General features: G+C 47.9%; 2 protein-coding genes across 3 annotated transcripts; one reads left to right on the plus strand and one right to left on the minus strand.

Moving 5' to 3' along the window:
• Positions 1–282: 282 nt before the first annotated feature.
• On the plus strand, positions 283–15391 carry rsf1b.1 (remodeling and spacing factor 1b, tandem duplicate 1). The gene is made up of 15 exons (XM_088397616.1): positions 283–479; positions 1319–1410; positions 1521–1613; positions 1683–1888; positions 1949–2046; positions 2229–4975; positions 12518–12760; positions 12855–12959; positions 13032–13111; positions 13175–13229; positions 13301–13484; positions 13554–13767; positions 13843–14048; positions 14116–14295; positions 14436–15391. Exons 1-15 carry the CDS (start codon positions 326–328, stop codon positions 14873–14875), a joined length of 5097 nt encoding a protein of 1698 aa, XP_088253742.1. The 5' UTR covers positions 283–325; the 3' UTR covers positions 14876–15391.
• On the minus strand, positions 15383–17223 carry LOC148385905 (aquaporin-11-like). Of its 2 annotated transcripts, none has more exons than XM_088397617.1 (3): positions 16504–17223; positions 15904–16020; positions 15383–15785 (listed from the first exon to the last, which is right to left on the minus strand). In XM_088397617.1, exons 1-3 carry the CDS (start codon positions 17093–17095, stop codon positions 15685–15687), a joined length of 810 nt encoding a protein of 269 aa, XP_088253743.1. In that variant the 5' UTR covers positions 17096–17223; the 3' UTR covers positions 15383–15684. The 2 variants fall into 2 exon arrangements, with proteins under 2 accessions (XP_088253743.1, XP_088253744.1); XM_088397618.1 differs by having other exon boundaries at positions 15383–15819.
• Between the last annotated feature and the right edge of the window lie 6517 nt (positions 17224–23740).

The raw sequence follows: 23740 nt of genomic DNA on the forward strand, positions 1-23740 counted from the left end.
AATGAATTAATCTTTCCTTAATTATTTTAGTCAGTTTTAGTAATGTATGTTTATAGCCCCACCGTACAGTATACGTATCTAATCTATTAAATATTTCGGTAGTTTATTAAATAACGTGGACGTTTTCAGCGAGTCCATAAATCATGGTTATTATCATCCGCATCATACTCATGGTAACAACATGGTTAATGTCAAGGTTGCTGTTTTCTTCGGTGTCCTACCTTCTCTTCCTGTGTTTTATTTTGTCGCCAGCAGCGGAGATGGCGTTGAACGCTCCGCAGACGGCTTGCTCGCTTGACAGCTTGCTGTGGAGGGAAGGAAAAAGATGGCTGCTTCGGCGGCAACGGCGAGTTGCGCCCCTGCCCTGTGTCCCAATTACGCCGTCATTTGCTCCTTTCTGGAGCGTTACGGGGCGCAGCTGGACCTGCCGGAGCTCACCTTCCCGCAGCTGGAGCGATACCTGCGGGACACATCCTCAGGTTAAGGCTCGCGAAAAGAACCGCTGGGATGGGGTGGGGGTGGGGCTAGGGCAGGAGGAGAGACTTCATCGCTGGTACCGAGCTAGCTACTTTAGCAATGCTGTGTTATTGTGTTTCATTCACCTTTACTTCCCCTCGAATGCACATTCAACGAACACGGGCTGTTACATTTGGGAGGATGTTGATGCTCATGTGCATGGGCGCGGTTGTTTTGTTGTTAATTTACCGAATTGATCGCGTGTTTGTGGCACTTTCTATGCTCCCCCCCCCCCCCCCCCCCCCACACACACACACACACACAAAAGCCTTTATTCACCGCCTCTGAACACAACACACAGCTAACTCGGCCGTTGAATCGCGTTTTCCGGGTTGCTGCGGCGATGCTGTTTGACGGAAAGCGTCGCGGGCGTTCAAATTGTCTGCCGGGGTGTTTAATGCCAACGAAGGAAGCAGAAAAGCGCAGTTAAATCACTGTTAAAAGACTAAACAAGTGTTGCTTAGCCGCTCCCCTCGATGAGTTCCGGTGCGTGCTAGCAAATTAAAGTTGGCTTAAAGTGCTTCCGCAGGAGGAGCGATGGAAGCTTGACTACATTCATGTTGAACACGCCAATGCATCGTAGGTGACTTAGTGTAGCGCCTATTTAATTTGTTGCAGTTAAACATTTACCAAATACCAATAAAATAAATAAAGTTCATTCATTCATTCATTCATTCATTCATTCCATACTCAATGGCTATTCATGCATTCATTTATTTTAACTTGACTGTATTCTCCCTCAGAATATGGTGCTTTGTCGCAATCTATATTTTTAAAAACAAAAACATTTGTTGTCATCTAGTTTCTAAGTTGCTAGTTGATCTCCACGTCAAGTTGCTGAGAAAGATTGGGAAGTCTGTGTCGGTGGACAGATGGGAAAAATATCTGGTCAAGGTAAAAACAACAAATTCCAAACATATCTCAGTATCATATTGAAAAAAAGATCTAATATCAATAGTATTGTTGTCCCTAGAAGAAGAGGCTGAATGCTTGTTGCATTGCAGATATGCCAAGAGTTCAACACAGCGTGGGCGTGGGAGCTAGAAGAAAAAGGCTACAAGAGCATGACAATGGAGAGCAAGACAGCCATCCTCAAAGTAAACAAAGCATCACACCAATTCCACAAAAATCTTGAGTTTCCAATGTGTATTATTTGGCCTGTGCAGTATCTGTGCGAGAGTCAGTTCGATGACAACCTGAAGTTCAAGAACGTCATCAATGAGGACGACCCGGACAAGATGCGTCTGCAGCCCATCGGCCGCGATAAAGATGGCCAGATGTACTGGTTCCAGCTGGACCGGGACAACAACGTCCGCCTCTATGTGGAGGAGCAGGACGACCTGGACGGTGCCTCGTGGAAGTGCATTGTCAGGTACGAGGACAAGGAGGCGGCGGTATTCACTTGACGTTGACATTTGCTTCTTTCTCGCAGAGATCGCAACGACTTGGCGCAAGTGGTGGCTCTGCTAAAGACGCACATTGATCCCGAACTCCTGAAGAGAGACGCCAAAAGTGAAAAGGGGAAAGCAGGTCAACGCTTGCTTGCTTATTATTTTGAGAATAATTCACATTGAATTTCTACAGCATAGGCGGCAAATTCCAAAACGTTGACATTACAACTGCTCGGAAACAGACGCAAATTCATAAATTAATTGGATTTTAAAAAAAAAAACACGTTTGAAAACGAACAAACCTGAGCTTTTTATTTTCAGCTGAAGTAAAGGAAGATGAAAGCTCATCAGATGAGGACATGAAAGATTCCACCACCAGAGTGGCCTTTGAGATGTCCCCAAAGACGGAGAGCATCGGAAAATCGCATCACACCGATGAGCTCAAATCAGAGACATCTGATATCAAATCGTCAGTGAACGGCGTAGCAGAAGCTCTGCCGGAGCAGTCCCTGGATCATAGTTTAGTCAACAAAGTCCAGAGCATCAAAGAAGAGACGCTAGACAGGTCCGAAACCGAGACGGAGACACAGGCCGCCCCCAACAACTTAGACGAGATCCAACAGATGCAGCAAGCCAAGATCCCGCTGAAGAAAAGAGGCATGAAGTTCGCACCACTTTCTCAGCAGAAGGACCCCGTAAAAGACGAGCCCGCGTGTGAACAGACGCGTAGTGTCGGTGACCACATCAACGGTGAATCAGAGCCCGCGTTGGAGGCCCGCCTCCAGCCCTGCTTCGATCCAAATGAATCGGCATCCACAAAGGTACAGAAGGAATCCTGCTCTCCGGACAAGGTCACACAGAAAACAGCAGCCGGATCTCGCCCCGAGAGAGCTGATGACAAATTGTCCGACCACCGACGAGACGGCAATTTAACAAAGCCCAAACCAGCAGATGCCAACACGCAATTTTCTGTGGAGGACAACATGGACCCATCCAAAAAGAAGGAGAAATCAAATTATGAGGTTGCAGCCAAAGGTCATCATTCAAATGACGCAGAACAAAACAAAGGAAAAGCGGACAGCCAAGAAACAAGGAGCGAGAATCAAGCGGATAGACCGCAGGCTGCTGAGGACCAGTCGTCCAACGACGACTGCGCTGCAGGGAGCCAAGACTCAGAGAAGCTCGCAAGGCCCGAATTGCAAGAATCCTCTGAGTCGACGGTCATAAGGGCCTTTGCTGTAGACTTGCGCCAGGAGAAGGCCGCTGACAGGGGTGCAAAAGCCAATGGACCTTCGGGGGCTAATTCCCAAAGGCCAAGCCAGTCGGACGCCACCTGCCGGCTTGCGATGGACCGCTTGACATCTGAATGGGCAGAAGAAGCAGCCATCGCTGCCCAACCTGACTGGGAAGAGCCACAAAAGGAACGCAATACACTTGCGCCTAAAGCCCCCTGCGACTCAGTCGCCGTAGAACCTGAGCGGCCATCATCACAAAACAAAGACATAGACACAGAGAAAACACTCCCATGTCCAGAGGACAAAAGTGAAAATGCGACAGGAAAAGAGTCCTCTGATCTATCCAAATCGACAAAAGCGGCAGGCAATCACAATACGGAACAGAACACTGCAGCCGCCCTGAACAAACGCGAGGAAGACCAGTTTGATAAAGAATCGGAAAATGCCAACCGAGTTTTGCCAGACGTCCAACTTGAATGTCAAGAAAGCAGAAAGGAATCAACCCGTTCCAAAGTCGCCACCACGTCGGAGAACGACACTTCTGATGCATTGTTGAAAACGGGGCTTCAAAGCGGGACCCGAAAAGGCCACATGGAGCCTCTGCCCACGAGCGCTGATCCGCCGCTGAGTCGGGAGCCGACCCAAAGCAAATCCAAGAGTGAGTCTGAAAACTGTGAGCCTAAAAGTCTCAGGGCTTCCGCAAGGGCTCAGGTGGCAGAGAAACTGGATGAAAAATGGCACCACGCAGAGATTAACCGTCAAAAGGATTCTAAAAGCCAGGAACTCTCCAAAGGGAAAGAAGAGTTCAAAACACTCAACTCCACTGACACAACTGAAGAAAATGACGCCGGGGCAAGAGAAGACGCCAGCAAGGTGTCTCAAAGCAACAATGAGAAAGAATCCAATAAGGAGGCCCAAGCAGAACAGCTCCCCAGAACAACAGAGAAAAGCGCACACGTTGGATCTAAAACAACCAAAGTCGGTGACGGAAAAGCTAGCCACAAACACACAATGAAAAGCCAGCCAGAGATCAGCGATGCCACCAAAAGCCACAAAGAGGTGAGCGCACCAGAGAACACCACACTTCAACACCAAAGCGAGTCCCAAATGGGAAAACTTTGCAGAAGCGAACAGAACAAAGCCAAAGCCGACCACCATACTGAGGAGACACAAGAGAGCCACGGCAAAAGTCCAGCAAGAACACCGCAAGACCAAAACCATCATCATGACTCCAGGAAACAGAGCGGCCACCTAGCTCCGCCGGACACAGAGTGCCGAGAAAGCAAAAAGGCTCAACCTGTTCCCCAACACAACAAAATCATTCATCCCAAGTTGGCGCTGGAAGGATGTGACGGCGAGGTTCTGGGACAAAGTTGGCCAGCGGGGGACAAAAGCAAGGTGGCGAGCCAGCAAAGCCAGGCCCAGAAAGAGGCGGAGCCAACCCAGACTTTGCCAAAGTGTCAAAGTGAAAAGCTTTATGCGGCGGCACAGGCGCAATCCGGGGCAGCTCACAGCAGAAGTGAGGGAGAAGAGTCCGACAAAGAGGCGGCCATTGGTGCCCGGACAAGAGTCTCAACGGTGGTGGCGGCGGCGGCGGCGGCCCACCAACGCTGGTTCAAACTCCAACAGGAGGAGCAGCGAGGTGACTCAGAGTCCGACTCCAACACGGGTGGCGTGTCTTTGAGACGCTCGCCCCGGATAGCCAGACCCGCGCTAAAGGCGCTCCGAGACAAGAAGGTCGAGAAGCCTCGTGAGGAGCAAGAAGAAGTGGAAGAGGTTGCGAGGAAGCCCAGAGACAAGAAGGTGGACCAGGATGGTCATCCCAAGCCAAAGGTGAGTTTGCCTCCTCAGCTTCCTGTTTTCAATGCAAATGGGTGGCCAACGACCATCTGGCTTGAAATCAAACCAGTAGATAGCAGCGTTGGACGCCAGTGCTCATGGAACACATGGTTCCATTTTGGGCTTTATGATGGGGTTTTTTTTTTGTTTGAATTTTTTTCATCTAAACCATTTTAAAAAAGCAACTATGGGGCTGAAATTTCACTCAGGATGTTAAAACTTGTCAATGTTCAAAATGACACCAAGCTGCAATTTTTAAACCATTGCAGTTAGGAAATATGTCATTTAATACTAAAACGCATATAAGTGACACATTGATCAAATTGATTCCTATTATAAATCACAATTTTTATGATGCATGACAGCAAAAACAGGAAATTTGTGTGTTCTGAGGTCTTACACTCCCTTAGCCACCAGGTAGCGCCAAAGACTTTCCCATGCATAGCAATGGCTACACATTAGAACAATTTTACGCCATAAAAACGGACGTGATTGGGAGAAGGGTTGTGTGTGTGTGTGCGTGCATGCGTGCGTGCGTGCGTGCGCTGAGCAATGGGAAAATTCCGATGATAAATGTGATTTTGGTTTACTAAAATTTCTCCCAAAATTCCTGGTGTGTGTGTGTGTGTGTGTGTGTGTGTGTGTGTGTGTGTGTGTGTGTGTGTGTGTGTGTGTGTGTGTGTGTGTGTGTGTGTGTGTGTGTGTGCGTGCGCGCGCGCGCGTGCCTGCGTGCGAGAGAGAGAGAGTGCGTGAGTGTCTGGAGTTTGTCTGTGTGTCTGGAGTTTCTGTGTGTGGGTGCGTGGCTGCGTTTGTTTTAGTGTTTGTGTGCACATTGTTTGCATGGACCCATTACATTGCATCGCTGCTGGTGGAAGTTGATTTGCCAAATTAAGTACCGTATTTTTCGGACTATAAGTCGCTCTGGAGTAAATGTCGCACCAGCCATAAAATGCATAATAAAGAAGAAAAAAACATGTATAAGTCACACTGGAGTACAAGTCGCATTTTTGGGGGAACTCTATTTGACAAAATCCAACACCAAGAACAGACATTAATAGGCAACAGGCTGAACGGTACAGTATGCTAACGTTACATAAACACATAAAAGAGGAACTGAGAACAAGGCTGACGTAACGTATTAAGAGTTATTTAAATAACTATAACAAATAAGTTTATCAAACCATCTGTGTCACTCCAAATCAGGGGTCACCAACCTTTCTTAAACCGAGAGCTACTTCCTGAGTACTGATTAAGGCAAAGGGCTACCAGTTTGACACACACTTCTGAAATAGCCAATTTGCTCAATTTGGCTTTCACTATGTGTTATTATTGTCATTTCCAGTTCACATGTAAGTGTGATTTTAACAAGAATAGCAAAAATGCAGTCAAACCTTGGTTTTCGACCACAATTCGTTCCAGAAGGTGGTTCGAGAAGCGAATCGGCCGAATTTTTCCCATCACAAATAATGGAAAATAAATGAATCCGTTTCAAGACAAAAATAAACACGCTTTTTTAAAGCATTTTTTCATTTGCGCATATTTGTCCAATCGCGCAACTGCAGCACACCGCTGAACGCGAGACCGTAGCGCGTGGCCCACCGCCCAACTGTACCGCGCTGGTCACATTATTGTGACCAAGCCGTCGCTGAAATTTAAAAAATATTTTTACAGTCCTGATGTACTTTCCAAAATTTAAGTGGACCTAAGTGCGCAGGGAGCTTAATTTTGTTCGATCGCGCAACTGCAGCGCACCGCCGAACGCGCAACCGTAGTGTGCCGCCGACCGCGCAACCCGTACCGCGCTGGTCGCATTATTGTGACCAAGCCATTGCTGAATTTTAGAAAATATTTTTAAAGTCCTGATGTACTTTCCAAAATTTAAGTGGACCCTCAGTGCGCATGGAGCTTAATTTTGTCCGATCGCGCAACTGCAGCGCACCGCCGAACGCGCAACCGTAGCGCGCCGCCGACCCCGCAACTGCACCGCGCTGGTCGCATTATTGTGACAGAGCGGTCGCTAAAATTTAGCAAATATTTTTAAAGTCCTAATGGACTTTCCAAATTTTAAGTGGCCCGCAGTGCGCAGGGAGCTTAATTTGGTCCGATCGCGCAACCGCAGCGCGCCAGGCGTTCACTGTCGCATTGCTTTAGGAGCGTCTTTGTGTTTTAGGATGGCTTTATTGCTCCCACGTGCTTTCTTTGGAGGCATGATTAGGGGTTATATAATCCTCAAAGTAACGAAAATACAACAACAACGGAGTCAGTCGGCATCTGGGCCGCATGGTTGGGTTTTCTCGGGTCCTCCCGGCTCATCTTGCGAGGTTCGACCTCCGAATTTTGTTCAACAACCGAAGCAAAAAAAATCTCGAATTTTTTTGTTCGAATTCCGATTTTTTCGAGAACTGGGACGTTCAAAAACCGAGATTTGACTGTAAAATAAATAGATGCAGCTCACTGACAAGTGCCGCTATTTGAGCTAATTTTAGAACAGTCCTGCGGGCGACTCATGCGGTCCTCACGGGCGACCTGGTGCCCGCGGGCACCATGTTGGTGACCCCTGCTCCAAATCATTAAATCCATCGAAATCTTCGTCCTCTGTGTCACTTAGACACAACTCCGCTGACTCCGGAAGTAAATGCAGCGCTGACGTCAGACTCGTCGTTAGTGTCGGTTCCAATTATTCCACAGGCCCGTATAACTATATATAAACTATATATCAAATAACTATAACATAAATAACAAGTTTATCAAACCATCCGTGTCACTCCAAATCATTAAATGCATCGAAATCATCGTACTCTGTGTCACTTATAAACAACTCCGCTGACACCGGAAGTCAGTGGATGGTGGAAGTCAGTAAATGTCAGACTCACCGTCAGTTGCAGTTCCAATTATTCCACAGTTCTAGAACGCCCTTATGTGGTGTAAAATAAAAATAACATGTGAAGTGATAAACTATCCTCGTAAGTAAGTAATGTGTTACTGATCAAGTAATAATGTGTTAATAATTTCACATATAAGTCGCACCACTGGCCAAACGATGAAAAAAACTGACTCATAGTTCGAAAAATATGGTATCTGATCAGCCTGTATGGTGTCACTTTTTCAGTCTATCTGCATGTTCAAATGCCTCAAAACTTCAAAGAGCTCTGTGCAGGGAGGGCTGAGAATTCAAACGATGCACTTGCTTGAATATCAACCCTGAACCTAGCAGCGATGTTTTCATGGATGAGCAGCTCGTTTCGTGAAACAATACAGGCAAAATACAGACTCAAGATTTGGGCTATTTGCAATGCTGACATTTCTTATGCACTCAAGCGGCATGTTTACTCATAAAAGCCTCCAAATGCGCTAATAATGTACCGTATAGCTTGTCTCCAGGGGGGTTTGCAGGCGTGCTGGGGCCTACCCCGACAGTCATCGGGCAGCAGGCGGGGGTCACCCTGAGCTGGTTACCAGCCAATCACAGTGCACACGGAGGCAAACAATCTTTCGCACTCACACCTATGGGGAATTTGGAATGCTCCAGCGGCCAGAGTATCCAGAGAAAACCCACACAGGCACGCAACCTCCATACAGGGGAGGGCCAGAGGGGGAATTGAACCCACAACCTCTGAACTGTGAGGCAGACATGCTACCCAGTGCATCACCTTGCTATAATCAAGAAAATATTCAAATTGTATTTATTTTCTAATATACACCATACACCTTTATATTTGCATAAAAATAGTCATGTCCACAGATGGCAAAGATGGCAGATATAATTAAGTAATTGAAAAATTATACATTTATGAATAGGTCTGATGCCACTGAACATTTGGAGTGATTGAAAGTAATAAAAATATTCAGAACTGACTCAGTGATCATAAAGCACTGCCCAACATGGGACAAAATTTGCGTTTAGGTTTTTTTTTCTCTGTAACTACGCCATTGTCAGCAAAACAAGTACCGTATTTGCCGGTGTATGAGTCGACTCGGTGTATAAGTCGACCCCCTACAATTCGACGGAAATTTACGATTTTATGATATATCCTTTGTATAAGTCGAGCTCAATTGTTGCATTATATTAAACTTCAAAATTCAATCAGAAATATGCGAAATTTATTGACGAAATGTGTTCAAATTCCGGGAGGCCGTGCGCATGCGCAGTGGCCGGAAATAGCTCCAGCCGAGCGGATCGGCTGTTTATAAGCACCGCGGAGGAGATCGCGGCGCCTCATTTGACTTCCAGCGGCCGGCGAGCTCGCGCACGCCGCCCGGCACCACCGGGAGGCCGTGCACATGCGCCAAGTGGCCGGAAATAGCTCCCGCCGAGCGGCTCTTTATAAGCACCGCGGAGGAGATCGCAGAGCCTCATTCGACTTCCAGCAGCCGGCGAGCTCATGCACGCCGCCCGGCACATCCGGGAGGCCGTGCGCACGCGGCAAGTGGCCGGAAATAGCTCCCGCCGAGCGGATCAGCTGTTTGTAAGCACCGCGGAGGAGATCGCGGAGCCTCATTTGACTTCCAGCAGCCGGCGAGCTCGCGCACGCCGCCCGGCACAGCCGGGAGGCCGTGCGCACGCGCCGGGTGGCCGAAAATAGCTCCGGCCGAGCGGATCAGCACTTTATAAGCACCGCGGATGAACTCGCGGAGCCTAATTCGACTTCCAGCGGGCCGCGCACTCGCGCACGCCGCCCGGTTCAAATTTTCTATTTGCCGGTGTATTAGTCGACCTTTTTCGATCCAAAATCGACCGAAAAAAATCGACCTCGACTTATACACCGAGTCATAAAATTTAACTTCGTATTCATCGCTTCAAATGTGATGGTAACCAAGGCCGTTTCTCATGCATCTCATTGTGCGTGGGTGTGCGTCCGTCAGGCTTATCAAACAGCGAGAAACTGAATCATTATAAAGCGTTCGTCGCATTAACACGCATCCTCAGCAACAATTTCAAATATTCTCACCTCAATAACGGACATCGAAAGCCAGGCAGCGACGATGACTGCTAGGGGGAAGTACTGGGTATTGAGCGAATGTGCGAGTCATCGCGCGTCAAGCAATGACAATAACTACCGGTACGTAAACATTCAATCGCCATGTCTAAATGAATGTCGTTGGCACTTAGAAAATATTCGCCAAACTTGGCCAGACTTCCAGGGGAAGAGGCCGAATTTTCACTTGTTCTGGCCGATCGGCGGAACCAGCCGAGGCAGACACTTTACGGCGGTTGAGTCGTTCGCACTTTGAAAATATTTGCCAAACTTGGCCAGACTTCCAGGGGAAGAGGCCGAATTTTCACTTGTGGTGGCCGACATGGGGAACCAGCCGAGGCGGACACTTTACGGCGGTTGAGTCGTTGGCACTTAGAAAATATTCGCCAAACTTGGCCAGACTTCCAGGGGAAGAGGCCGAATTTTCACTTGTTCTGGCCGACATGGGGAACCAGCCGAGGCGGACTCTTTATGGCGCAAGAGCCGTTGGCACTTAGAAAATATTCGCCAAACTTGGCCGGACTTCCAGGGGAAGAGGCCAAATTTTCACTTGTGGTGGCCGACACGGGGAACCAGCCGAGGCGGACACTTTACGGCGGTTGAGTCGTTCGCACTTTGAAAATATTCGCCAAACTTGGCCAGACTTCCAGGGGAAGAGGCCGAATTTTCACTTGTGGTGGCCGACATGGGGAACCAGCCGAGGCGGACACTTTACGACGGTTGAGTCGTTGGCACTTAGAAAATATTCGCCAAACTTGGCCGGACTTCCAGGGGAAGAGGCCGAATTTTCACTTGTGGTGGCCGACACGGGGAACCAGCCGAGGCGGACACTTTACGGCGGTTGAGTCGTTCGCACTTTGAAAATATTCGCCAAACTTGGCCAGACTTCCAGGGGAAGAGGCCGAATTTTCACTTGTGGTGGCCGACACGGGGAACCAGCCGAGGCGGACACTTTACGACGGTTGAGTCGTTGGCATTTAGAAAATATTCGCCAAACTTGGCCGGACTTCCAGGGGAAGAGGCCAAATTTTCACTTGTGGTGGCCGACACGGGGAACCAGCCGAGGCGGACACTTTACGGCGGTTGAGTCGTTCGCACTTAGAAATATTCGCCAAACTTGGCCAGACTTCCTGGGGAAGAGGCCGAATTTTCACTTGTGGTGGCCGACATGGGGAACCAGCCGAGGCGGACTATTTATGGCGCAAGAGCCGTTGGCACTTAGAAAATATTCGCCAAATGCTTTTCGGAAATAGCGACGATGAAGACGAATTTTGAACTCTATGTAACGGCAATCACTTTATAATTATAATTTGTTGTTTCTTAACTAAAAATAAACCAGTTTCTAAGAATGTTCATTGTTGTTAGTCTCTCTCGGCGCGTAATATCACAGGATCATGAAGTAAATAATATTTAAAATGGCGTATAGATCGCTCGCTACAAACTCGCGAATTTGAACACATTTCGTCAATAAATTTCGCATATTTCTGATTGAATTTTGAAGTTTAATATAATGCAACAATTGAGCTCGACTTATACAAAGGATATATCATAAAATCGTAAATTTCCGTCGAATTTTAGGGGGTCGACTTATACACCGAGTCGACTTATACACCGGCAAATACGGTAGTTGTTTTGTGTGGCTTCCGTAATATACAGGCGTAGACGTGGATTGGGACAAAAAAAACAATCAGTTGACTAGATGTAACACGTAGAGGAGTACGTACCTTCGCCGCCATTGTTTTGTGTAGCTTCCGCCATGTAGATCGGGACCAAAAAAACAATCACAGGACTAGACGTGTCACGTAAAGGAGTACGTACCTTCGCCGCCATTGTTTTGTGTGGCTTCCGCCACACAGAGACGTAATATATAGGCACCCGATGAACCAATCAGAGGACATTACGTTTTACGTCGATCAGGGCGGTAAACCAATCAGACGACTGAATGTAACACGTAGAGGAGTACGTACCTCCGCCGCCATTGGTAAATAAATACTATTGTTTGAGCAAAGTACGCACCTCCGCCCCCATTGATAAATCAATACAATCGTTTGTGCAAAGAAAACAGCATTAGGACCTTCTAAAATGGCATAGACAAAGAGACATGCTTACGAGGCACAATTCAAGCTTCCTGGAAAGCCGGGATCATTGCCGAAGAGCAACGTGACAACGACGAGACAATGACGAGGGAAATTGGCATGTCAGATGGCGAACTTGTACAACTGTTTAATTTGGATACAGAAGATGAGGACTTGGACGGATTTGCGTATGAATATCGATCAACAATAATGTGAGTATAGTAGAGTATATGGTTAAACAGTAGAATAAAGTACAACCGAACTCACTTTCTTGCTCCTGTGGCATTTTTTTGTTTGTTTACCGTAATTCATGGCATGCATGCGCCCTATGATGCAGTGCGCCTTATATATGTGTTAAATACAGTAATGGCACACATAACTGAGACTGCGCCTTTTAGTACGGCGCACCCTTTGGTCGTGAAAATATGGTACTTTTTTTATATTCCACGAGGGTTAAAGTCGTCCTCCTGTGTTGCGTTGTCAAGGGACGAAAACGGCGAAGGGCCCGCTGGTCCAACATGCACGGCCACCACAAAAGGAAAGGCTCCAACGATGATGACGAGTCGGCCGAGGACAGCGAGGAAGAAGAGGACGACAGTGACGAGGACTACAAGGTGGAGCGAGGAGCCAAGAGGCGCCGAGGTGCTTCCGACTCGTCCTCGGACGACGAGCTGCCGCCCAACGACGACCCCTGCAAACATTGTGGGCTCCCCAACCACCCGGAGCTGGTGAGCCCATGTCGCTGGCTCGCTCGCTCGCTGTTTGGTAGAAAGCAGACAGGCGCAAGGATGCAAGTTTTGCCATCCTGTTTTGCGCACGCAGATCTTACTGTGCGATTGGTGCGACAGTGGCTACCACACGGCCTGCCTGAGGCCACCCCTCATGCTCATCCCTGACGGAGAGTGGTTTTGCCCACCCTGCCAGCACGTACGTTTTTGGCAGCGCTTGCGCAAGCTTCGCTTGTCTTTGCCTCTAAAGCCAGACTGGCCGCCTCTGCAGAAAAAATTGTGTGACAACCTGGAGGAGCAGCTGCTGAGCCTCGACGCCGCCTTGAAGAGGAAACAGCGGGCCGAGAGAAGGTAAAGTCACGCCACCGCACCCCGTTGCTGTCGGGCCTCACCTTTCCCCTTTTCCTTCTCCAGGAAGGAGCGTCTCATTTATGTCGGAATCAGCGTGGAAAACATAATTGCGCCCTCAGTAAGGAAGCGCCGAGGCCGCCAAAGCCGCCATCGCGGCGTCCGTGGCCTGATTTTGCTTTCTGCGCTAAGACCGAGTTGGAAGAGGAGAAGCAAGAGGTGATGGTGAAGGAGAAGGAGAAGGAGGCCAAGCGGAGGAGGAGCTGGGGGCGTCGCTCCACCAGGGCTAAGAAGAACATTAGCTACAGATTTGACGAGTTTGACGAGGCTATCGAAGGGGCCATCGAAGAGGACGTCAAGGAAGCCGAGGGAGGAGGTGAGCCAAATTGCGCCCAAAGCGTCAGCAAGGGCCAAATCCCAAAGGCATTAATGGCTCGCTCGGCAGGCGCTGGTCGCGGAAAAGACATGGCCAACATCACGGGGGGCAAGGACATGGGCGCCATCATCCAGTCGGAGGAGAGCAAGGAGAACGGTCGGGCCCCTCGGCCCGAAGCCACCCGGCACAAGAAGAAGCGGCGGCACCGCCGCCTCAACGACCTGGACAGCGAAAGCACCATGGACGACGACGAGAGCGAGGACGACTTCTGCCTCAGTGAAAGGTAAAGCAGGACTAATGGGTGCCTGAGCCGCAAAAAAATACTGACTATGGGGCACACTCTCAAATGGGCCTCCAGCTCAGAGGAAGACTTTGCCGTGTCCGACAATGAGACGGCCGCCGAGAGCGACTCTGACGGCAGCGGGAAACAGCGCTCAGCCGAGTCCCGTACCAAGGACTTGCCAGCGCGCCGACGTGGCTCCCGAAGGCGCCGCAGACCCAAAGGCTTCTCAGATGACGAGGAAGTGGAGACGGACGAGGACGACGAAGAGGAGGAGGAAATGGGTATGAGCTATGCGCATGCGCCATCCGTCCGCGAGGCGCCTCGGTCGCTAACGACGTGTCTCCGCAGCGAGCCAAGGCTCCAGCGACTACAGCGACAGCGACCTGGACATGAGCCGGCGACGCTCCAGGCGGAGTCACAAGGCGCACATAAACTACCACGAGACGTCCGAATCGGACGGGTCCCGGGCTGGAAGCCACCGGGAGAAAAACAAACCTGGACGACGGCCGGACAGCTCGGAAAGTGAAGGTACAGATAATGGCAAAGGTCAGGATTAATCAACCGCTTGTTTGTTTTTACTTAGCTGAGGTGACTGCCAGGTAAGAGGCAAGTAAAGTGGCTTCTAATATATCACATTGGTCCAAACGTTACCTTGTCTTGGTCGGCAGCGAGCTTCTTCGGAGATTCCGAGGATGTTTCCAATGAGCGGCCGACCCGACGGTGGCTCGACTCCTCTGAAGATGAGCTAAGGGAGTCTGGGAAGCAGCGTCCACGTTGCCTGGCCCTGAAACGCCGGAGGGGGTCCGAAGAGGAAGACTTGGAGCACGGCTCGGACGACTCCACGGAGGAGGACCGGCCTGTCCGGAAACGGGTCAACCGCATCGACTCAGACGACGACGAGGAGGCCGAGGATAAGGCTGAGGGCAAGGCCGAGGACAAAGGCGAGGCGCTCGAGGACAAGGTTCGGGAGGAGAAGAAGGTGTCTGAGAAGGCAACTGAGCTGTCGGAGCGCAACAATGGACAGGCCGCCAAGGAGGACGAAGACGAAGATGACCTGCTGGGCGTCACTGACCTCGTGGACTATGTCTGCAATAATGAACAGTTGTAAAGGAATCCAAATCGTCGTGTACCATTTCCATTATTTTTATATTCCTCTTAATATTATCCTGCGTCAAAACAAAAAGGTCCAGCTCGCCCATTCCTCGCGCAGCTCCAGTTTTAATTCGGCGAGGTGCCAAAACACCACTCCCTCGTTTTTATACGTGGCGTCATACATATATGTGAAGGTGTGAAAAATGATATGAAACGATAACTCGTTTTTTGTATATTGTATACAAAATCATTTGAACTATCTGTTGTATGGTTGTTTTTTTACGTTTTGAGAGTAAAACAATCTCAATGACGCCATCATTGCGTTTGTTTTTTGGATATAGTGGGTAGAGCGCACCATTTTCCATAACTAAGGAAAAGACTGAGTGGATTCTCTTGGCTATTACCTCAGACTGAACGTGAGAAGAAGTCCCCCCAACCCCATCCTTCAGGATCAAACCAAGCTGACCCTTGTTTGCAATTGCTATTTCTTACAAGCATTTGTCATAATAAAATTGGAATAATGTGGCTTTAATTGGGAGACTTTATTGCGCCTGCTATGGTCTGAATTTTCTGGTTTGTCTCAACATGCTAAGCTAAAGCAATTAGCCTTCAAACAGTGGCTTGTGGCAAAAATAATGTTTCTCCTCGCTCACACATACACGTGTGAGATTTTTGCAAAGCGTTGAATCCAAAGTCGGAAGTCGAAGCCATGTCTGTTTGCGGTGCTACGGTGCAAAGGTGACATTGTGTAACAGCCTCACACGGTTCACGGCAACGGTGTTCGTCCAAGTCGTATTTGGGTGCAGCGCTCAGGCCATCATTGGCCTACTGCGATTTCCGCTCGTTGTCGGCGCCTCGGCCCACTGTGTGGGTCCCACAGACGAATGGGAGGATCTTCTCAAAGAAAAGGATGCAGCTGGCGACCCCTGCGGGCAACCACACAACTGCAAAGTTACTCAACTGTGGGGAAAAAAAAACAACAGAAAAACAAATAATGTTCCGTTCATCTTGTGAACAAGCTAATGAGCTGTTAGCCAAGCATACCCAAGGCAGGTCCCAACCAGTAAACAAAGCAGTATTCCAAGTATGTGTGGCCGCTGCAGGGGAAGTTGACGGAGAAGGCCAGGACCGGGTTAAACAGGGCCCCTGAAATGCTTCCCCCTCAAAAGGAAAAAAAAGAGATCCTCACTAATATTTACGCACAGCAAATATTGTCATGAAACAAAGTTTATATCTTGTCATTTCAACAAAATTACAAGAGGAAAACTGAACCTTTCTAAAAACAAGCAAACAGTTTATCGAGTAAACATTTGGTTGGATTACGTTGTGCAGATTGATCAAGAAAATGTTTCACATTACATTTTGGAGCTTGATCAAGAAAATGTTCCACTTGACATCTTGCCTTGCTTCCGCTCTTAGAGCTTTATATTTATTTTTGGCAGTATGTCCATTAAATGTGAACCTGTTTACCCGACCTGCGTGAAGCTGGCCCCCCACCCCACGCAAAATTTAAGGAAAATAGTCTGTTTTGTTTGTGCTTCGTTAACCCGTTGCACACTCTGTCATCTTTTTCTTTATGGGATATTTCTTTGTTCAAGAGGACTTCAGGCATGTACGGCTGCAGGGGACGTGAGCAGAACCCACCTGCGTATGCCAGCGCCGTTATGAGCGCTGCAAAAATGTGGACACGCAGTTTGTCGTCCACCTTGTGAATGTGAAGGGCCGCCGTCTGGACGGCGAAGGCGCAGGCGAGCTCCACGGCGGCGGCCTCCACCACGGTGCCACCGAGCTGATCGAAGCACCTGAAGCCAAAGCGCCGGTGGCGAACATGGACTTCCGCCAGCCCCAGCGACCACACGCAGAGCGCGGCGTAGCGCGCGGCCAGCGCGGAGAAGAACTGGCCAACGACGAACGCCAAGGCCGCGCCGCCTTGGCAGGTCCCCCGGTAAAAGCGCTCCGCCACACCGCAGGGATTACACGAAGCTCCGCGGAAGGACATCAAGTGGACGACCGTGATGGCATAGCCCAGCGTCAGGCCGTAGGCCGGCTCCAGCCCCGCTGAGTCCGCCAGAAGCTTGAGTTCGTGCGTGCAGCAGCAAAGCTGGAAGGTGGACGCTGCCTCCAGCGCCAGAGCTCCGGCGGCTCCCCGGAGGCAGCGAGCAGCCGCGCGGCGGACAAGCTCGCAAAGGAGCACCGCGCCCGCCAACGTCGCCACGGAGATCCACATGTCGTCCATTCCCCTCTGCAGCCTGCCGTCCGCGCAGCGGCCGTTTCCAAAGTTGCCCGTCACCGATCGGCAGGCAGCGCATACTAACTGGCTCAACTCTTCCCCACGCCGGAGCACTTCCTCCTCCCACTTGACAAACTTGAAAAAGTCACGCCAAAGTACTTTCACGTGTGACGGAAGTGAGGCGCAGACTTTCAAACTAAAATTTGAATTTACGTTACGGTGGGCGGTTTAACAACCATCCATCCATCCATCCATACATACATACATCCATACATACATCCATACATACATACATACATACATACATACTGTCAAGTGGCCCACACTTTTGTGGGGTTAAACTGCAGCTCCCCACTTGAAAGGCGCTTGGACAAAAGGATTTGAACTGGACTTCACACAGTGATCATGACTGGTTTTTTTCCTTGTCTTTGGTTTATTTTCATCTTCAGCCAAACACAGCCAACACAGTCAACACAGCCAACACAGGTGAAAAACCTTAAAATAAACACAAATAGATGGTCAAACTCTAAACCATGATCAAGCAATACAACCCAAAATCAAATACTTAATTTTTAAATACTAAGACAGGATGAAGCCAAACAGCTTTCAACCCGGTAAGTACACACAAACATTTTTCCCGATTTCTTTTTTAGCTTTTACTTTTTTAAATTACACCACATAATTTACCACGATTTCACCATAATGTTTAGCATGATCCTAACCCATATCAATTTTACATATTTATTTCCAAAGCCACCCAGATGCGGGCTGTAGCCCCATGTTCAAATGTCCAGAGGCTCACCGGCTCCTTCTTTTGCTTCGTTTTCCAAGCTTTCCGCTGCAGTCCTGCCCTTTGGAAATGCTGCCTTGTCCAAATCATGGCAGGGTACCATGAGCTCCACCACTCTCCCTCTTAATTAACCCCACCTGGTGCTCTCAACAGCCTGCCTCCTTCTGTGTGGTTGAGACACATCCAGGCAGAGAGGATGCGGCTTGCAACTCGTCTCAACACCTCCCACTCGATCTTCCCACGGAAACCGCTGGAAAGATCGCAGACAATGACTTGTGGTCAGGGTTTCTATTTCGGGCTTTCTGTCTGCTCTTCCACTGCTAGCAAAACCACCAGTCGTCGGACATCCCGGTGAAGAATTGTGGACTGATGATCCCTCTGGATGCTGGATGTAGGACGCTTGGATGCTGATGTTGTGGGTCTAATCGCAGGGGCGCAGGAGGTTCTCACAACTCTGACTGTCACATCCCGTACGATGCCACGGGAGTCTGGGTTGACACTGATGACTCTCCCAAGCTTAAAGTTGCCCCTCAACGCATTTTGGTCACACAGCCAAACAATGTCTCCTTCTGCGACGTTCCGCTGTGCGGTGTGCCATTTACTCCTCACGAACAGATTAGGACCGGTGAGTTGGCTCCAGGACCTCCAGAATATGTTAACCTGATGTTGCATTTCCTGCAGCCTCTTATAAGGGTATCTTCCAAAGTCGAATGTTTTCCAGTCACCTCTCATTGATGCTCGCCCCAACAGGAGTGCATTGGGAGTGATGTACTGCACAGTGTCTTCATGGCTCTGTACCCTCGCAGCAATGGGGCGCTCATTTGTAAGATTTGCAGCAAGCTGAAGGATCGTCTGAAATTCGCTGTAGCTAAGATTCCCTGAGTCCCTCTCCAGGCTCTGGAATGCCTTTTTCACAATCCGAACAGTTGCTTCAGCAGCGCCGTTTCGATGAGGTGAATCCGCTGGCTGAATCTTCCAGTGCCAGCTGGTTCCATTTTGAGCTGACGTCTCCTCCATAACAGATCTGTCCAGCCCATCTAGAAATTGATACAGCTCCTCCAGAACAGGTTTGGCTCCAACGAAATTCGTTCCTGGATCAGACCAAATCTTCTTAGGATGTCCTCGAATTGCTGTAAATCTCTGATAAGCCATCAGGAAGCTTTCAGTCGACATGGTGTTGGCCAGCTCAGTGTGGATTGCTCTACTAGCCATACAGCAGAATACAATTCCCCAAACTTTCAATCTGACTCTTTTCCTCACATCATCTTTGACCTGATATGGTCCAAACAGGTCGACTGCTGTGAACTCAAATGGAGCTGCCGGCCTGGTTCTCTCCAGGGGCAGATCACCCATCACTTGCTGGCATCTTCTAGCTCTAGCTTTCTTGCAGGTCACACAGCTATCAATGACCTTTTGAGCAATTCGTCGTCCCTTGATGACCCATGCTCTCTTTCTCACTTTCAGCAGAGTTGCAGCAATTCCCTCGTGACCTTCGCTGTGGGCTTCACGAACCAGCAATGTTGAAATCCAAGTGTCAGGTTCAGAATCAGCAAAAGGATCAGCAGACAAAACCAGTGAGGCAGAATGTTGAGTCTTTTCTCGCGAGGAGTGCAATCAGACTTACAGCAGTCCCGAAATACACTAAAAATCTGTTTTACACTCCTCGCTCTTTTTATTTGGAAATGCCCTACCCACAGTGTGAGACGATTAGCCCTTAAGGGGGGGGGGGAAGAGATTGTGGCTTCGTCTCGTAAGAAAAGAAACAAAGAGTAACGCACAAAGTGTTGCGTGCAGATATGGCTATATCAGCAAAACAGTTTAAGCGATATTCTGAGAGATAAAAAGAGAAAGTGACGTTCTTTAAGGAAGATCAGAAGGTTCATGACGCATCGTTTGACGTGTTGTTTTCACGATCTGTTCTGGTGGACGCTGAGCTGTCAGCAGCATCTTGTTTGACACAACCGTCATCTCGCCCCTGACCCAGCCGTAATCCTCCTGTTCTGTTGTACAAGATAAGAATAAGCAAGGCAAAGCAGCAAGCATACTGAACAGTAACATTGTGAATAAGTACTCATTAGAGAACGCATGATAACATATATATACAATTTTTCTAACAATTCCCCCCTGTTTATCATAAGTTCTCGGGGACTAACTTATCACCCATATGGCCACTTCAAAAGACTTTCAGCCAAGGGATCACATTTCGCAAGAACTAATTTACACGTGGGAGGAAATTGAGTCTTAATCGTCAAAGCCAGAGTTACGAAACAAATCGGACAGGTTTACCACAATGGATTCGCTGACAGAGTCGTCACTAGAGAAAGAACTCCCGTCGATCGAAAGGTCATCCCTTTGGAGCAACGGAAAAGTCTCAGCTGGTGGAGAGATAGCAGTTGTAATTAGCTTATTAATTAAGGATCGGAGACAAGGAATGCAGCAACATCCACACAGGGTCAAAATGGCAGAGAAAACGGCAATGGAGACCAGGACCGAGGAAACCAGGGTGCAGTACTTTCCGAACACGTTCAACCAGTCGGTCCAAACCTCCGTGTTCACCCCACTGTGTTCCTTCATCCTCCCATTCAAGGTCCTCAGACCCTCAAGGGCCTGGGACAGGCTTCCGTCGGCTGCGGTATTATTTGGAATAAATGTGCAACATTGCTCACCAAACATGGCGCAGACACCGCCCTCTTTTGAGAGTAGCATGTCAAGGGCCATTCGACTCTGGAAGGCCATAAGGGAAGTAGCGGCCAGTTGGGAGTGGACCGCCTTGAAACACGCCTCGGTCCAGTCTCCAAGCCTCTGCACGCTGTAGTGGATGTAGTTAATCCTGTCAACATTTTTGTTAAGAGTACACCACCAACACAGGGCGGATTCAAAACCAGCTGCTATCTGATTCACCAGCTTATACTCATCTGGTACTCCTCTAGGAACACCAATGGCGTCTATGTAAGTTGGATTAGCTGCGCCCTGCCATTCGGCGTTTCGCTTCGTTCTCGGCCAGTATTCGGGCACTACGGACTTAGCAAAAGATGTTAGATCATAAGAGGACATTGGTATCAAATGAACAGGAAACAATAGGGTTACCAAAGCGCAAATTCCAGAGCTGTTTAAAGGCAACCTATCATAAAGTTTGTTACTATTACACCAAAACCAAATATCACTACGAGCAATGGGCAAAAAAGGGGCAGTGACATTGGTCATGGACTCACACCATGGAGTAGGTAGGGCGCCAAGCTTCTCACCAGTACCAGGTAATCTAATGCATGTAAAATTACCCTTAGCTACATCGGACGAAAAAAGGGGTTTATATTTTGTCATAGAGGCAACAGGGTAAACCTTATCCCATTTAAAACAATCATGAGTGGGTGAAATGGATGAGTTTAACATTAAAACAACAGCACACTTAGGAACTTCGGACGAATTTGACCATCAGGGTGTGTAAGAGTCAAAAGGAGGCTTGTGCCCTGATTCTTCAAAGTCACTCGTTTAGCAAAGAACACAGCCTCTTCACTGGAACCAGAGAGCGGGGTGACCATTTTGAAACCTTTCAAACTTTTCATAGGTAAAATAATAGAACAAGATGTATTAGGAGCCACAGTAAACATTAATGAGTTATTGTAAGTCCAAGACAAAAGCCATGGTACGCAAGTTGGAACGCGGTCTGGTGTACAAACATGATCAAAAGGGGATTTTGTGTTGTGCTTATGTCTAGCAATTTTTCCCCATGAGCCATATTGATTAGAATCAGCGTTGGTAGTTGCCCGAGAGAAGAATGTTCGAGGCTCATGGTACTCCATCCCTCCCAATAAAATAACCCCCGAAAAAAAAAAAAAAAATACAATGGTAACACAAACCAGCAAAAGCAACCAAAAACACATGGCAGACTTTGCGCAGGCCACAGCCCGCTTAAAGTACTCACCAAATGACTCTCTAATGCTCATGTTTTTGGATCTCCTCAGAGTCAACACCCTGAGCTTCGGGTTGGTGTCTTGGAAATTGGCTTCTGCTAGCTTTCGTGTCAACCCTGGATCTTGGCACCAGGATCAGGCACTATTACCAGACTTTGCTCACCTTCCGTACTTAGGTTGGGTCTGCGGAGATCACCTTTTTACAATAAGATAAATGCAGAAAACAAATAAATGCAGAAAAAACAATATTCTTTCCCTTCACATTTATGTAATTGGATATAAACCATATGTATTGTCTGAAACGGATACAATAGAGTCGGGAACTTTCCTCTCTGAGGTCTTAAATTGCCTCGTGAAAAAGCTGCAAAACCGTATCACTCACTCACTCACTCACTCACTCACTCACTCACTCACTCACTCACTCACTCACTCACTCACTCACTCACTCACTCACTCACTCACTCAATCTGACAATCAATTAATCAATCAATCAATCAATCAATCAATCAATCAATCACACAGGTGTTAACTAATTTGTAATTATATTGCAAGCAATTCCTAATCCTACTTTACCTTTGTATAAGGCACAGGTGTCAAATTGTGCTTCATATTCATGTCATTACTCGAATTGCAAATTATCTTCCCTCTTAATAATGTTGTAAGTTTAAATATTAGACCAGTTCGTATTTGTCTGATTTGAAAGCGAGTTACTCGTCAGCTTGTTTTGCAACTCCCACAATATGAGGCGCTCACACATCTACTCGGGTATACCAGTCATACCAGCCCTCCAAAAGAAGCCATGACTACACCGCGGCCCGCGAACAAATGAGTTTGACACCCCTGGCACAAGGGATAGCCTTCTCATTGATCAATCGCGTATCTTAAATCATGCTTTTCCTCCTTTGAAGCGACCATATACTTCAAACCCAAACGGCACCATTTTATAGGGAAAAAATTTGTCGAATTTATTCGTTGTCGACATAATACTGGTCGCAAATTTGCATGTAGAGCATTTTTGAGTTGTTGATCATTGACATAAGTTGAACACTCTTTCTGGTCTGTGTCTAAAGTCTTCAAACAACTTATCTTGTTTTTGTTTAGTTCGGCCAATGTCTGTGTAATTTGCTCTACGTTGGAATTTTATTTTTATCCTGCCCAATAGTTGGTCAATTTGTATTTGTAATGGCACCCTGTTATATTCCAATGGACGGCCCTGGAGATCAAAAGGACTCCAGGTGCCTTTAACGCTTGCCGAATGTTTGGTTAAGGATGCCATGAAAACCTGTTGTACTTCATCACCTCTCAAATTATAGGAAGCAATTAGTTGTTTAATTTGGGGTACAAAGACGGAAAGGATGGTTCGCTTTGCCGTGCCACAACATCTGTCTTTGTAATTTGATCATTTTTCTCATCTTCATTCATCACATTCTTAGCTGCGATTCTTAAGCGAGCTCGCGCTGACACTGTCATCATCTTCCTGTTAGTGCAACAGCAAGTTCTTTTTTATCTTTTTTTCGTCTTCCTTATCTTTCAATTTTGCTCTCATCTGGGAAAATGAGAATGTAATTTTGCTTTTTAATTTTTAATTTTAAGTCTTGCAAAATTGCTATATCCTTACTGCACCGAGATAAACTGTTAAACATATCTTTAAACAAAAACAATCTATGCTCCTGCAGAGACTCTTCAAAATGGGACCCAAATGTCAGATTACAAATCAAACCTCCTCCTTCACTCTCACATTTTTTTGATAGAACAGTCTACTTAGCTAGACACTGTCATATCATACTAAATAATGGCCTGCAAATTAAATATAGTGTTGTTGCTGTGGTCCCTCAAAACATGTGACTAGAATTCAGACAATTACTAACCCCCATCAATTGATAAATTATCTCCTCACTAAAGTCCTAGCCTGTTAACCTATCTGCATCAAGAAGACATTTGCAATGCAGG

The sequence above is a fragment of the Syngnathus floridae genome, chromosome 15, assembly GCF_059516105.1.
Source record: "Syngnathus floridae isolate MCC-2025c chromosome 15, RoL_Sflo_1.0, whole genome shotgun sequence".
NCBI classification, from domain to species: domain Eukaryota; kingdom Metazoa; phylum Chordata; class Actinopteri; order Syngnathiformes; family Syngnathidae; genus Syngnathus; species Syngnathus floridae.

Excerpts from the sequence above, each read along its gene's own strand:
- LOC148385905 (XM_088397617.1), bottom strand. The coding sequence starts at position 17,095 with ATGGACGACATGTGGATCTCCGTGGCGACGTTGGCGGGCGCGGTGCTC. Across the intron at positions 16,021-16,503 it reads AACGGCGCTGGCATACGCAG|GGGGAAGCATTTCAGGGGCC; the intron begins GTGGGTTCTGCT and ends TTTCCTTTTGAG. Across the intron at positions 15,786-15,903 it reads CTGGTTGGGACCTGCCTTGG|GGGTCGCCAGCTGCATCCTT; the intron begins GTATGCTTGGCT and ends GGTTGCCCGCAG.
- rsf1b.1 (XM_088397616.1), top strand. The coding sequence starts at position 326 with ATGGCTGCTTCGGCGGCAACGGCGAGTTGCGCCCCTGCCCTGTGTCCC. Across the intron at positions 2,047-2,228 it reads AAGTGAAAAGGGGAAAGCAG|CTGAAGTAAAGGAAGATGAA; the intron begins GTCAACGCTTGC and ends TTTTATTTTCAG. Across the intron at positions 13,485-13,553 it reads CAAGGAAGCCGAGGGAGGAG|GCGCTGGTCGCGGAAAAGAC; the intron begins GTGAGCCAAATT and ends CTCGCTCGGCAG.